Below are 15,772 nucleotides of genomic sequence, written 5' to 3'. Positions count from 1 at the left end.
GGTCATCCTCAACTCTCCACAGGTTTTGCAAGACCTTCCTATTTGAATTTTTATTATTGCTGGAAAAAAGTTGGCTATACCCCAGACTTGAAACTGGACTCCGGCTTGGGGCTCAGTTGGTAGAATATTTGCCTAGTGTGCACACAGTGCTGGGTCCCATCTCTAGAGCACACAGATGGCTGTGGGGGTGCACGCCTGTAGTGCCAGTACTTGGAAGATGAATACAGGAGGGTCAGTTCAAGGCATCACTACAGAGCATGCTGGAGGCCTGCCCAGGGTGCGTGAGAACTTGTCTAAGAACAAAAGCAAATGAAAAGAGAACTCTGTTGCTAGCTTCTAGTGGAGTGACTCAGGACAATCTACCTAAATCTTTAAAACTCTGGTTTCTTAGTTTAATAATATGGGTAATAAATAACTGCTTTGCAGGACAGTATTATACACAGGAAATGCCCAGGGAAATGCCCAACACACACTGGATACTTTTTTGTTTGTTTGCTTGCTTTATGTTTTTTGTTTTTTTGAGACAGGGTTTCTCTTTGTAGCTCTGGTTGTCTTGGAACTCACTCTGTAGACCAGGCTAGCCTCGAACTCAGAAATCCACCTGCCTCTGCCTCCCAAGTGCTGGGATCAAAGGCGTGTGCCACCACTGCCTGGCCACACTTGATACTTAATAATTGGTAATGTTTGCTGTCACCTCTCAGGTTGACTAAACCACAGAGTGGCCTTAGCTAAAGTACTCTGGTTATGTCTGAAGGAATCTCTGGATGAGATTAACACTTAGTCAGCAGAGTAAAGCAGATCGCTTTGCTAATGTGAGTTAAAAACAAAAGGCTAGGCTGATGGCTTGGGGGTACAGTGTTGGCTGCAAAAGCATAAAAACGTGAGTTCGGATCCCCCACTTCCACATGCAAACCAGACAGACATGGTGGTTTGCCTCTGTAACCCTAGAACTGGGGCAGTAGAGCTGGTGGATCCCAGTGACACACAGACCAGCCATTGTAGTTCAGCGAGCTCCAGGCTCACCAAGAGACCCTGCCTCAGGAAGGGAGGGAGGGAGGCGGTGAAGAGAGAGCTGAGAAGGAACATTGGCTTCAGACTTAGAAGTTCTGCTCCTCTGAGACTTGACCCTGTTGACCTTTGAACTGGAGTCATAAGCTAGTGACTGTCCAGTTGGCTGGCAGGATACAGATCTGGGAACTTGATGGCCTTCATGACAGGGTGGACCACATTATAAACCTGCCCTTTCTCTGCCTTTACTACACACATCGTCTGGTGAGACTGTTTCCCACTTTTGGACCTTCTACAATTGTTTTTCTCCTGGGTGGCAGCCACACTGTGGGGACACCATTACACCAACATGAGGAAAAAGGTTTCAGAGTGAGACAGGAACTCTGAATTTCATCTCAGAGGTGAGGAAAGGAAGGGTGGGTAGTGCACACCTTTGATCCCACCCAGCACACGGAGGGAGAGGCAGGTGGACCTCCAAGTTAGAGGCCAGCATGGTCTATGGTGAGTTCCAGGACAGCCAGGTCTGCATAGAGAAACCCTGCCTTGGGAAAAAAAAAAATAAGCAAAGCAAAAGAAAAAAAAAGTGAGGGAAGATGTTCAGAGCCTAGGATTCAGCAGATGTATCTCTGGGGGGGAGGGGCAGTCCGCTTTCTCCTTCAGTCTTGTAAGTCACGGTCCTCGATGTCTATCCACTGAGCTATCTTGCTGGCCCTGTTTTTTTTGTTTGTTTGTTTGTTTGTTTTTGTTTTTTTGTTTTTAATAACTTTGGGAAATGGTGTTTCTAATGCCACCTGGCCTCCCTGAAACCACAAGCTCTGGGTTCACCAAGAGAACCTGTCTCAAATGAATAAGGCAGAAAGGGCTAGAGGAAGGTATCTGGATGAAACACCTTGACCAAAAGTGAATTGGGGAAGAAAGGGTTTAGTTTCACTTGCTCTTCCTCCATATCACACTTCACCATCAGAGACCTTCACGTCAGGAACCAGGAGACAGAGCTGACGCAGAGGTCATGGAGGTGGGCTGCTTACTGGTTTGCCCCTCATGACTTGCTCAGCCTGCTTTTTTTGTACAACCCAAGGACAACAGTCTATAGAGGCACTACCCACAATAGCCTGGGCCCTCCCACATCAGTCACTAGAAAACATCCTACAGGCCTGCCTACAAGCCTGGTCTTAGGGACTGATCTTTCAACAGAATTTCTTCTACTCATGTGAGTTCATCTTGTGTCTAGTTTATATAAAACTAGCACAGTATCTGACATCTTCATTTGACCTTACACACACACACACACACACACACACCAGAACAAAACAAACGAAGATGAATAGCTCCTGAGGAATGACTCCTGGGTCTGACCTCTGGTCCACATGCATGCATGCACACACAAACATGAACACATACCCACATGTATGTACACACTTGATTAGAAGTATAATTCCATTGAAGATTGCCTATTTTTCATATATGTGAGATCTGATTTTATTCCCAGAACTTGAAAAAGAAGTTAATACACAAATAAGTTAGAATACTATTTCAGGGTAAGAGATCTAGTTCAGTGGAAGAACACTGCCTAGCGTGGCCCTGGATTTGGTCCCTAAGCATGGAAAACAAAATTCAAAATCCTACTCTTCCAGATCAGTTCACCATCAAAGGCATTCAGGTCAGTAACCGAGAGGCAGAGCTGATGCCATGGACGTTTTGTTGAGGAGCAACTTTAACTTTTTAAAACTGGCTTCGATGAACTTACAAGCTGCTTCCCCGTCAAGGGCGATTATTCTTTGTATGTACATACATGTATGTGTTCATGTTTGTGTGTGCATGCACGCATGCATGCAGGTGGGCCAGAGGTCAGACACCAGGCCCCCTTGTTTTCTTCTCTCTGATTTTAGCACTGGGAAAGGAAGCCAGGGCCTGTCGAGTGCTTTACTGAGAGGTGCACACTTCTTCACCCATCCCCCGCCCATCTCACGGCTGTAGTGTCTAAGATTTATGTATTTTATGTTCATGAGTGCTCTTTCTGCCTGTATGCATACATGTCAGAAGATGGCGTGGGAACCCATTACAGATGGTTGTGAGAGACCATATGGCTTCTGGGTATCGACCTCTGGAAGAGCAGCCAGTCCCTTTAACTCCTGAGCCATCTCTCCAGAGCCACCCCCATCTCCTCCTCGGCCTCTCCTTCTGTTTGGAGGTCAAACCTAGGGCTTAGCCTGCTAGAGAGTTATACCTATGAGCTGTGTCCACAGCCCTGGGCTGCTCTATAAACAGTAGGGAGTGGGAGATTATCAGAGCATCTCTGAGGGAAAGTTCTTGCTCTTATTCCTTAATAGGGGTTGAGGAGAATAGCCCTGTTAGTGGAGTGTGTGCTTAGCTTGCCTGAAGCCCTAGGTTTGGTCCACAAATCTGCATAAAGAGATGCATGCTGGTAATCCCAGCAAGCAAAGGGTGGAAGCAGGAAGACCCAAAGTTCAAAGACATTTTAGTTATATAGCAAGTTTGAGGCTAGCCTGGGCTACATCTGAACCTGACTTTAAAAAAAAAACCCAAAATAGTCCCTAAGTTGATAGGATTCTGATCTTACAATTAGAACATAGAGATTTAGTGCAAATAAACTAATTTTACAACAGAGACCACCAGGCCTGGAGAGAGGGAAATGTCTTGTCCAAGGATAGAATTAGAAGGTGTGTCTCTGTGTGTTTGTATGTATGCGTTTGTTTCTCTCTCTTCTCCCCCTTATCCCCAGTGTTGTCTGCCTCCTTGTCAACGCTGGAATTACAGTTTCCTGTGTGCTACACAAGGAAACTACCAACTGAGCTGTAGCCTCAGCCTCAAATTCAGGGCTCTTAAGTCACAGATGGCGACTAATAAATTATTAATCACAATAACCGCATCATCAATATTCTGTCTGATGGGACCTTTAGGTCACAATCTAGAGGACAGGCAAGTCAGCATGTTTCTCTGGCAGTTCTAGAATACCTATCCAGCGTCTGACCCCTCCCTATAACCCACTGCACTGTGACATCTAGCAGTGGGGAGACAGCATTGTTTGGCATGTTGGCACTGAAGTCGGTACCCAGAGCGGTGGTGTCCATGGCTGCCGTGCTGTGGAGATGGCTCCGTGGTTAATCATTTCTTAAGCATGAGGACCCGAGTCCAGATCTCCAGCAGCTGTGTAGAAAGTCAGTGCCCCTGTTATCCTGGTGATTAGGAGATGACTAACAGGAAGCCCTGGGGGCTCACTGGCCGGCCTAGGTTCAGTGAGAGGCGCTGTCTCAAAGCATGAGGTGGAGAGCGGCCGAGGAAGACACCTGACACTGACCAATGACTGTGTGCACACCCACAAGTGTGCACTGTGCACTCACATCTGTACATCTGCATGTATCCCACAGGATGGTGTTCAAGCTGGTGTGATGGCATGCTCTGGTAAACCCAGCACTCAGGAGGCTGGAGCAGGAAGAGCCCAGGTTCAAATCCAAGGCCAGCCTGGGCGACATAGTGAGATCTGTCTCAAAACAAAAGATGGTAGCGCGAAACAGTGTTGTTTTTAATTTTAAAAAAAAGTATTTTCCAGTCACTTCTTAACAAATCCCTGGTTTCTGGGAATACTCAAATGGGCCCAATAAAGGGAGGCATTTTAGATCCAAGGCCTAACCTCATCAGATGAGGGAGGGGAAGGGCCCTTTGTGTAGTTGTTACAGTTGGGCCCACAGAGAGCCGATTTGGAGAGCCAGACCTAGTCAAACCTTTTTTTCCCCCCACACCATGAAGTTTTATTCATCCTCAACCACTGAAGAAAGCAAGTGAAGGGTCATAAAAAGAGAGGGGGAGGGGTTTAGGGAGTGTGGCATGGCGGTGTGGGGGAAGGGGGTGCCCAGGCGGGCCCATGCCCAGGCACCTCTTCCCCGAGGAACTACACGCATACAGACATGGTATAGAATAGAGTTTATTCAGGGCAGAGGATGGGAGTTAGAGAGGCACAGAGAGAGAGAGAGAGAGAGAGAGAGACAGAGAGAGAGAGTAGAGAAGTGGAGAGGGGGGAGGGGAGGAGAGCCCAAGAGGGGCAGAGGGGTGAGAGTGCCAAGAAGCAGGAGAGATGAGAGAGAGAGGAGGGGCAAGTAGCCCCTTTTATAGTGGGCCAGGTCAATGGGGCAGGGCATGCCTGGCTGTTGCCAGGTAAGTGTGGGGTGGAGCTTAGACTACCAAGGGCAAGCTCACTGGTGCCTCACTTGAGAATGCTGTCATCTTGAGCTTCTGCCAATTCTCTCGCAATCCTTTTCAACTCATCTAGTCTCTTCTTTTCCTCCGCTTCTATCCTCCTCTGCTCTTCTGCCCGGGGTTTCAGGTAACTGTAGCGCTTGCTGCCGTATGCTATGCCGAGGATCAGAGCGGAGTACCTGCTGAACTTGATGAGCGGAGAGACCCTAACCGGGGGCACCTTTTGGTCCATGACCTTCACACCCGAAGTTCACCTTGGGCCTCAAAACTTCTTATTAGATAGCAACTTGAAGGCAATGGGAAACTGTGGAAGGATTTAAGAGTAGACTTTAGTTCTGAATATAGTTGTAATTATACTAAGAACAAGTAATATGTTAATAGATTTTTACTTTATCTTTTATTTTGTATGTGTGTGCCTTAGTGTATGTATATGCACCATAGATATGCACTGCCAACCAGCCCAAAAGATGATATTGGATCTCCTGGAACTGGAGTTACAGGTGGTTGTGAGCCACCATATAATTGCTACAGTTTGAAGCTAGGACCTCTGCTAGAGGGGCCAGTGTTTTTAACCACTGCGCCAACTCCAGCCCATAAGTAAAATTTAAGTGTGTGTGTGTGTGTGTGTGTGTACATGTGCAAGTGCTGGTAGAAACCAGAAAAGATAATTAGATCCCCAGGAACTGGAGTTATAAGTAGGTGGTTTTGAGCTACCTAATATGGGAGTTGGAAATTGAATTCAGGTCCTCTGCAAGAACAGTAAAAGCTCTTACCCACCGAGCCATCCCTCCAGCCCTTTAATGTATATCTCTCTCAGACATGAATGTGTGTGTGTGTGTGTGTGTGTGTGTGTGTATTATTTTGTCAAAGAGAAACAAGTCTATTGTGATGGCAGACCTGTAACCCAGCACTCAGGAGGCAGAAGCAAGAGGACCACTATAAATTTGAGGCAAACCTGTGTTGTGAGGTATTCACCAGAGAAGACTGGTCAGACATTGGTTTAGGCCAATAAAAAGTCTTTTTTGTTGTTGTTTTTTGTTTTTTGTTTTTTTGTTTTTTTGTTTTTCCTGAGACAGGGTTTCTCTGTGTAGCCCTGGCTGTCCTGGAACTCATTCTGTAGACCAGGCTGGCCTCGCAGAAATCCGCCTGCCTCTGCCTCCCAAGTGCCACCACGCCCGGCTTATCCTCCCATTTTCTAGAGTGCCATATTCTTTCCTGGCAATGCAAGACACCCTCTCCCTTTTGTTATCTTTCAGTGCACTAATGATAACACCTTACAGTTGCTCTCCTCACCCCTTGCAATGTCTATTCATGTGTATTTCCTCATGCAAGCATCACGTGAACCTGCAAGCTGGCAGGCAGTGTCACTGTGCTGCTATAAATTCCAGAGTGGGGCTGTGGAGTGACTTAAAGTCACACTGGTGAATATAATAATGAAAATGTCTGGACAGTGCAGGAGAGCACAGCAGTTTACACTACAGTTTCTTCTGAGGTTCCTGAGCAGTCTCTGGATGTGGCGAGCAGGAATGTGGGCACCGGGCAGTAGTGGCACATGGCTTTAATCCCAGCACTTGAGAGGCAGAGGCAGGCGATTTCTGAGTTCGAGTCCAGCTTCATCTACAGAGTGAGTTCCACGACAGCCAGGGCTACACAGAGAAACCCTGTCCCTCCCCCCCCCCAAAAAAAACCCCAAAAAACTAAAACAAAAACAAAAAAACCAAACAAACTAACGAAAAAATAAATAAAAATAAAATCGTGTGCCACCACTGCCCCACTAGAAAGTCTTTATTAGCCTCTGGCAACTACATTGGATGTTAGGATCATAGCATAGCCCCTGAGCCTTTTTCAGGGTGAACTTTTCTTTTAATATTTATTTTTTATTTATATGAGTATACTGTAGTTGTCTTTAGACACACCAGATGAGGGTATCAGATTCTATTACAGATGGTTGTGAGCCACCATGTGGTTGCTGGGAATTGAGCTCAGGATCTCTGGAAGAACAGTCAGTATTATTAACCGCTGATCCATCTCTCTGGCCCTCAGAGTGAACTTTTGAGCACAAAAAAACATTCCCTGGGTTGACATACTTCAATTAACAAGACCAGTTAGCCAGAAGCAGAACTACAAAAGCCAAAAAGCAAGGTTAGTATAATTAGAGATTTTCCTAGAACTATGGACTTTGATGGATTAGGTCTTTGTTTTCATTTTTGGCAGGTGGTACTGTATATGTGTTGGGTTTTACAGCCTGAATGACACTTCTATCATGGATTCAGTCGTACTAAAGTCTGGGGCCTGTTACACCTGGTCTTTATATTGAATTCCAGCCAGCCAGATCTACAGAATAAGATTATATCTTAAGACACACTCCCCAGTTTCCCTCTACATGCCTAAAATTTGGGACAAATCCACAAGCCATTTGGCCCCTTGTTTACGCTGCTTGGTAGTCACAGCATATTTTGTGAACATTCCAGCTTTCCGATTAGAGCCGCACATAGGCACAGATGCTGTACATACCTGCTGTGGGAACTTCCGGCAGACGCCACACAAGACAGCTGCAAATTCTTCGCACTCTGCCCAAGCTGTGGCCTGCCTCGCTCAGAAGTCAGCTGCCAACAGCTGTGTGCTGAGACAGCTGGACACGCAGATGTTAAACACTCTGTCAAGGGCAAAAAAATAAAGTGTGCTTACCATGTGTTGTACAACAACTGGGGATTCAAATAACACCGTGGGACTTTTCTAAGAGACACAAAACAATGTTAGATTGCTCACGTTGTAATAAAATCACATATATATTACATATATACAATATATACTTATACATCAAAGTCTATCTACCATGTATTTGGTGAAGAGCTCTGAATTTTGAGAGCTTGTTGAAGGTCATTTCAGATACTGTATCTGCCACTTTTTGCTATCATTTTGAGCAATTCAGTTAGCTTTGAGATACACTATTTGAGATCCTTCTGCATTACCTTTAGAGAGCTGAGACATCACTATGCTCTGGGGAAATGTGTCTGGTGTTTGTCTAAGTTCTAGACTGCAATCTAAGACTCCTGAGACACAGACCAATGTTTTTTGTTTTGTTTTGTTTTTGAGTCATTGTTTTTGTTTGTGCCCTCTAGGACTGAAGAGATGGTTTGATGGTTAACAAACTTGCTGCTCTTCCAGAGGACCAAAGCTGAGTTCCCAGTACTCAGTCAGGCTGGAAATCCATCTCAATCATCTGCAGCTCCGGGGATCCAAAGCTGGCCTCAGCAGGCACCAACCAACCAACACACACACACACACACACACACATGGGTGGGGATGATTAAAATCTAGGGGTTAAGAGATTGGTCAGAGGTTAAGAATACATCTTGCTTTTACACCCATGTTGGGCAACTCACAAATGCCTGTAATGCCAGCTCTGGGGGATCTAAGCACCTCCTCTGCCCTCCTTACAAACTACACTCATGTACACCACATACTCTCCCACAAACACACACAATTAAAGGTAATAATAATAAAAATATTTTATAAAAGTTCTCCCTAAAACATTAGGATCTTGCTTTAGGAACCTTACAAATTTTCAAACAAGATTGACAGGTCACTCAATATTATTATGCATTATTTTATAGCAAAACTGTAAGCAATTACTGAAAGGTGTCGTGGCATCTGCCACATCTCTCCTAAGAACAGTGATTACACTGTGCTTAACAGAAGAGGGCAAACCAGTGCTGAGTATGTCTCCTCACCATCAGCACAAAGCCATAAAAGGAGACAAGGCTTCGAAAGGAGGTCAGGAGGGCTATGTACAAAAGGTAAAAACAATTTTGCTGAGAAAGCAAATGCAGTTGGGAAACTAAAGGGGAGCGGGGCATGGGAGGCATAGACTAACAGAGGGTGATGAGCAAAATTCTGGTTTTTTTTTTTTTGGATTTGTTTTTTTCGAGACATGGCTTCTCTGTATATCCCTGGCTGTCCTGGAACTCACTCCGTAGATCAGGCTGGCCTCGAACTCAGAAATCTACCTGCCTCTGCCTCCCAAGTGCTGGGATTACAGGCGTGTGCCACTACCGCCCGGCTCCAAAATTCTTTATATAGGTATCAAAATGTCCTAATTAAGCCATTGTAATGAACTGACATATACTAATTTTTTTAAAAAAGACTATGTTAAGGCCCATTCACCAAAGCTATGGCCCAAAGGTGTCTCTCTCCAAAGCATGAAGACGCCTAAAACTGAAGTCAGAAGCAGATCCCCGGGGCCCACAGCCCAGACTTTCACTACCATAGTTTCCTCCTCCGTGCTCCTGTTAGAAGTAACCTAGGACTGACCCTTATCCAACGCCAGCCTCCGCAGCCCTCAAGTATGCCGCAAGAAGTCTCCAACGGTCTCCCTCACCAGCCCCGTCGCCATAGTAACCGCCAGAGCCCCGCCCCTTCCTCACCATCTGGTCCCGCCTCCTCGGAACCCGGAAGCGGGAGGTGCGCCCGGGGAGCTACCCGTTCCAGACCTGGGAGGCGGCGGCCTCTGGCTGCTCGGCCGCGCGCCCCCTGTGCCCGCTGCTCGCCGGGTGTGTGCTCTGCGGTCGCCAGGCCCACCCGCGCCCCGCAGACTGCATCCGCTGCGCCCAGATCGGGGCGAAGATCCGTCTAGGCTGGAAAGAAAGGGACGCGGGAGCGGCCACGGCAGGTGAGGGGCAGGCCCTGGAAAGCCGAGTGTGGGTGTGTGGTGCGTGTAGGGTTGTAGGTGGGCGTGTATCGAGCATGCGTGACTTATGAGCAGAGTTCACGGGTGGGCAGGTCCTTGTGACCATGCACGTGATCCATATTTCTGTGTGTGCGCGCGCGCGTGTGCGGGTGTGTGTGTGTGTGTGCGCGCGCGCGCGCCTATGCGTGAACGTATGTGCCTGTGTCCTAAGGTCCAGCTTCGGATCATTGCGGATTGTTGTTGTGTCTGAGCTAGTGGAACCCAGGGCGGCCCCTATGGCGATTGGTGCACAAAATCCTTAGACACCCTCATTTTCTTGAGCCACCCATCCTGGGGCTGTGGGCCAACAATTCAGGAACATTTTGGTTTCAGTCAACTTTTAAAGGCTGCGAGTAGAGTTGTTTTGAAGATCCTACCTCAGAATAGGTGTGAGGCCTGTTAATGAGTCATGAAGAATGTAGCAGCGCGAGAGAGTGCCCCTTTTTTCTTCTTTTCCCAGGGAGTTAGAAGTTAGGTGCTGATGCTGTTGCTTTGTCTCCGTCTTCAGTGGTCCAGCTGCCCTTTTTGTAAGGATTCTGCAAATTGGGAAGTCGTCTAATAGTGATGTATGAATTTTCAAAAAGCTTTTACACTAGGACTCTTGAAACGAGGTGTCAGAGAGAAAGATGTCGTTCAGGCAGCTTCTCCTCTCAGGACGTTTAGAAGTGGATAGGTTCCTGGAGAAAGGATAAATCTTACCTGAAGAAATCTCCAAAAAGATAGCATTTTAACACATACAGGTGTGGCAGAGGGTGAAGATATGAAGCATCCTGCTTCAGGGCCTTAGATGTAGCTCGGGTAGTAAAAGCTCACAGTGAGTATTCTCCAACCCGAGAGTCATAGTTGTGTCACTTAGAGATGCTCAAGTTCTTTTTTGTTGTTGTTGTTTGGATTTGGTTTTTTTGAGTCATGGTTTCTCTGTATATCCCTGGCTGTCCTGGAACTCACTCTGTAGACCAGGCTGGCCTCGAACTCAGAAATCCGCCTGCCTCTGCCTCCCAGAGTGCTGGGATTACAGGCGTGCGCCTCCACCACCCGGCTGATGCTCAAGTTCTAATACATTTTTATTGCTTGTATTAAAAATCACAGATTGTCCCTATGTAAGTCAACTGTACATTGAGATGAAGGACCAGCAATCTGTGACTGACCATGTGTCAAACATTTGTAAAGATTATTTCCTCAACCATGACCTACAGATTCTGTTGAAACTCTAAAGGACAAGTACATGCTCACAACTAACAGACTTACTGTCCATTAACACAAGGTCCAGAAAGAACTGGGTGTCCTTTCCATCGAGGGGAGGGGTTTCCTTGATTAAAGCTTATCACTGGGGCTGGAGAGATGGCTCAGAGGTTAAGAGCACTGACTGCTCTTTCAAAGGTCCTGAATTCAAATCTCAGCAACCACACGGTGGCTCACAACGATCTGTAATGAGGTCTGATGCTCTCTTCTGGAGTGTCTGAAGACAGCTACAGTGTACGTACATATAATAAATAAATAAATCTTTGAAAAAAAAAAAAGCTTATCTCTGGTCCTTTTTCCTCACCAGCCTGAACAGGTGCTTTTGTTTTTGTAAAGAACAGAGTCAGGAGAAAGCAAATCTGCCCTGAACTCACTGCCTATGTTCCTTTTCATCCTGACCAGTTTGGTCACAATCTCAGCTAACTTTCTGGGCCACAGATTTTTTATAATGTTTCTCTTGTGACTTGGAAAAGCATCCGGCTTAAGTGGATGAAAGAGAGCTCGAACAAACTTTCCTTTTCATAGCCTTCACAGCTGCTTTAGCTTTGCAGCGGATTTTTTTTTTAACTTCCTAGCGGTCAGCTGGTCACACACAACATTTGGTAACTGTTTGGCCTTTCCTTACCACCAAACTAGCACAAGTGTTAGAATCACCTGTCCTTGCAAAAGTGTCCTCACAGCTGTGTAGAATCTCGTATGCATCAAGATTAGTTGTAATGTGTTCAGTTCTGAGGTGCTTGTGAATTATACCGAAGACTTGGTAAGGACTACCCTCTCCTGCTGTGGGAAAGAAGTGAGTAATTCATCTGTGTGGCTGCCTGTGTGCTTGTACCTTAGTTTGGTTTGTGAATGGCAGCTGATTAAAACTGTGGATAATTTTTTTTTTTTGTAAGGTGGTTGATCCTAGAAATAAACTTTAACAAATTGATAGATGTTTTAATTTTGTGTGTTTGAGACAGGGTCTTACTATTATTGTATACCTCTGGCTGGCCTGGAACTCACTATGTAGACCAGGATGGCCTTGAACTCAGAGAGCTAGCTGTCAGCCTCCTGAGGGCTAGGATTAAAGATGTGAACCATCACACCTGGCTGTTTAGCCTGTTTTTAATTTTCTCTCCTGCAGACATTCTAGAAAATGTTTCCAGTTGGAAGTATACAGATGCTGTGGTGGTATTTCAAGTCTGTCCTAATATAAAATATTCCAGGATTCGCTGTATGTGTTGCTAGTTGCTTTCATTTTAAAGTAATAACTTAAGGGAGACAGGAAGGTTAAATTAACTAAAATGTACTACATAAATGTATGAAGCTATCAAATAAAAACAATTTTAAACAGTGAAAGATGTGCTAAAAGAAATAGTTTAAATGGCTTAGATATTTTTAAACATGTTAATATTTTAGATAAAATGGATTTTGTAAAGGATTGTGTTCTTTGTTTTCGTGTTTATAACCACACCTGTGCACACTGGTTTCAGCACAAGACTGGTGGTGATTTACTTGATGTTAAAACAATTTACCATTTTAACAACCCTTTCTTAAAGCATCTTCTTTGCTTTGAGCTAAGAGAGACCAGTATTCCATCAGTCCTGTAGTTAGAGTATCACGTTGGACTGCCTCCGTTTGCTGGAAGTTCTGTTTAGTGACGCTCAGAGGCTGCAGGCCAGTGTTGTGTTCCTGAGGGAGGACCGAGGAATGAGGAAGAGCTTTATTGAAACCTCTGCCCCTTGCCAGTCCCGAGCTTTTTCTAAAATGGAAATTAAAAGTCAGCCTAGAATTAAGTCCTGGACTCTCAAACTCAACCCTGCTAGGGTGTCTAGTCCTGCCCTGGAAGTGGGGGGCACCGGGCGAGGCAAGTGTGTGAGTCTTTCCTGGTGGATGCGTGGAAGTGCCCATCTTGACAGAAAAGAACCTGCACCAGGAAACCTTAATCTCAGGTTCCTGTGATGACGTTGTGTGAGCAAAGAAGGAAAGGCAGTTCGCGCCCGGAGGTAACTTGATCAGGAGGGATTCTCGCAGGGCCTACTTCAGGCTCTTCTGGAGTTAGTCATCCTGCAGTCAGCAGATCAGGCGGGCTGGCTGCCAAGCCGTTCTAGGCTTTGGGGAAACAAAGATGAAACCCACGGAGGGGAAAGAAGCTCGGAGGTGGCTGACTTTAACTAAGGTCATGGACATGCTGACCACCCGTTAATCTGTGATGGGCAGAGGCAGGTGAATCTCTGAGTTTGAGGCCAGTCTGGTTTGCAGAGTGAGTTCTAAGAGAGCCCAAGGCTACACATTGAAACCCAGCCTCAAAAATTAAAAGCCAACAAAAAAAACAAACTAGAAGACATACCTTTTTTCTCTAGAGACAAACATTCTGTTGTACGTTACAGCATATTTACGTGTGTATCAGGTGTTTCAGAGACGTCTGTGTAACTTTGCAGCACTGAGGACTGAACCCAGGGCTTTGTGCTCGTCAGGCAAAGGCTCTGCCGTACCCACTACATCTCAGCCTTTGTACCTTTTAATCACATCAGTGCGAATGGCATGTTTGTCCCTCCCACTCTTCTTGGGCGTTAGCTACATGTGAATTAAAGTTAGATTTTGGCATGTTGTGAATCATCTGAAAACAAGCTTGCCAACCCCTCTGTCATATATGTCCTATGAGCAGATGGGAAGTTTATTAAAATGGATTCTTCAGGGGCTGTCAGAAGAGCTCAGCGTCTCCTAAGTAGGATGGGGTAAAAGAAAGAGTATTCTGTATCCAGTATGGTTCTTTAATTCTGCAAGACCAGAGTCCTCTTTTGGAGCTACTAAAGGGATCCTTCCTGTGGTCCTGTCTAGTTTAAATCTGTATGGATGAGGCTAACAACCCTGCTTCTTTGGTTAAAGTGTTGTTGGTGCAGCTAGACCAGCCTTTGCATTGAGTTCTCTCTGTGAAACCGTCATCTGCTTTTATTTCAGGGTTAACCTCTGCTTCTGCTCATCATGGGAGAGATCAAAGTCTCTCCAGATTATAATTGGTTTAGAAGTACCGTTCCCCTGAAAAAGGTAAGTGCAATTTTACTGCAGTTCATAATCACAAAAGCTGATACTTCATGTGGTTTAGAAGCTGTGCCTCAGTATTGTACAAGAGTGAATGTTATTGCCAAATACTGTGACTAGACGTTACACAGTGTAAAGTTCACCCATTCCCTGTCACATGCAGTCAGCTTTGGAGTGTAAAGATTTTCTTATTTGTAATTCCTTCTCCATACTCAACCTCGGATAATGTAGTAAAATATAGATAGTATAGTTATTTGTTTCTGTTCCTGAAACTTAAGCTTCATAGAATTCTGTGTGCAGTGACATTTTTTCTTCCTTTCCTTTCCTTTCCTTTCCTTTTTCCTTTCCTTTCCTTTTTCCTTTCCTTTCCTTTTTCCTTTCCTTTTTCCTTTCCTTTTTCCTTTCCTTTTTTTTCCTTTCCTTTTTCTTTCCTTTCCTTTTTCCTTTCCTTTCTCCTTTCTCCTTTCCATTTTTCGAGACAGGGTTTCTCTGTATAGTCCTGGCTGTCCTGGAACTCACTCTGTAGACCAGGCTGGCCTCAAAATCAGAAATCCACCTGCCTCTGCCTCCCAAGTGCTGGGATTAAAGGCATGCACCACCACCGCCAGGCGCAGTGACCCTTTCTTAACTACTTTCCTAAAACCATGACCAAGGCAACTTATCAAAGTTTATTTGAGGCTTACAGTTTTAGAGGGTTAATTAGAGTCTGTGGCTATCGTGGCAGAGAGCATTGTAGGCAGGCCTGGTGCTGGAGCAGTAGCTGAGAGCTCACAGCCTCCTGATCAACAGGCATGAAGTAAAGGAAGACATACTGGGAAACTTAGAATCTCAAAGCCCATCCCCAGTGACACATCATCTCCAGTAAAGCCACACCTCCTAATCCTCCCCAAACAGGTCCACCAGCTGACAGCCAAGTATTCAAATCTATGAGCCTCTGAGCACCATTCTCATCCAGACACTGCAGATGCACTCACTCAACCCTGGTCATCCTCTGGAGCCCATTTGCTTAGGATGTCTGTAAACCCTCAGTTGAAATTTGACTATGAGCCCCATGCTAATCCTAGACAAAGACCACTTCTATCACAGAGGGAGTCTTTGCTGCAGCAGTATTGAATACTGTGGTGTCAGGATCATCAGTGCCGTCTGTTATAATCATTTTAGCAAAGCAGATAGCTGAGAAAGTATGGTGCAAGTCTATATAGTTTATATAGAAGTCTGAGCTACATTTTGCCCAGGCAGAGGCTTCCTGCTAATATCTCTGGCACCATTGGAAAACTCTTAATGCTCCCAACAGTTTGACAAGGTATAAGCTACGGACAAGAAACCTGAGGACTGTGGAGTTAACTAGCATATTAGAGATCAGAGATCATATTGCCTACTAAACCTTGGTTTAAAAAGCAAAGAAATCTGGCTTCAAAGTCATACTAACTGGGACTGCTTACAAAGGGAGCTTCTTTTACTCTTTGCTTCCCAGGAAACTGTTGTCAGCATTGAAGTAGGGTCCTTCTCCCTTTCAAGGAACTCCCATGAACTCTTTTTTTTCCCCATGAACTCTTG

General features: G+C 45.5%; 2 protein-coding genes across 2 annotated transcripts in view; one reads left to right on the top strand and one right to left on the bottom strand.

The window, feature by feature from the left end:
- Positions 1 to 4,942: 4,942 nt before the first annotated feature.
- Positions 4,943 to 9,625, bottom strand: LOC127688897 (ATP synthase subunit e, mitochondrial-like). Its single transcript, XM_052188007.1, has 3 exons — positions 9,538 to 9,625; positions 7,738 to 7,879; positions 4,943 to 5,527 (listed from the first exon to the last, which is right to left on the bottom strand). Exon 3 carries the CDS (start codon positions 5,453 to 5,455, stop codon positions 5,231 to 5,233), a length of 225 nt encoding a protein of 74 aa, XP_052043967.1. The 5' UTR covers positions 5,456 to 5,527; positions 7,738 to 7,879; positions 9,538 to 9,625; the 3' UTR covers positions 4,943 to 5,230.
- Positions 9,626 to 9,666: 41 nt separating this feature from the next.
- Spg21 (SPG21 abhydrolase domain containing, maspardin) overlaps positions 9,667 to 15,772 on the top strand; it is a 29,470-nt gene continuing 23,364 nt past the window's right edge. The window contains exons 1-2 of the mRNA XM_052188006.1: positions 9,667 to 9,895; positions 14,135 to 14,221. Coding sequence (XP_052043966.1) covers positions 14,159 to 14,221 — 63 coding nt within the window. The 5' untranslated portion in view covers positions 9,667 to 9,895; positions 14,135 to 14,158. The remainder of the gene's footprint in view (positions 9,896 to 14,134; positions 14,222 to 15,772) is intronic.

The sequence above is a fragment of the Apodemus sylvaticus genome, chromosome 7 (assembly GCF_947179515.1).
Source record: "Apodemus sylvaticus chromosome 7, mApoSyl1.1, whole genome shotgun sequence".
Taxonomy (NCBI): domain Eukaryota; kingdom Metazoa; phylum Chordata; class Mammalia; order Rodentia; family Muridae; genus Apodemus; species Apodemus sylvaticus.
This window is presented reverse-complemented; position numbering and strand designations above follow the sequence as displayed.

Excerpts from the sequence above, each read along its gene's own strand:
- LOC127688897 (XM_052188007.1), bottom strand. The coding sequence starts at position 5,455 with ATGGACCAAAAGGTGCCCCCGGTTAGGGTCTCTCCGCTCATCAAGTTC.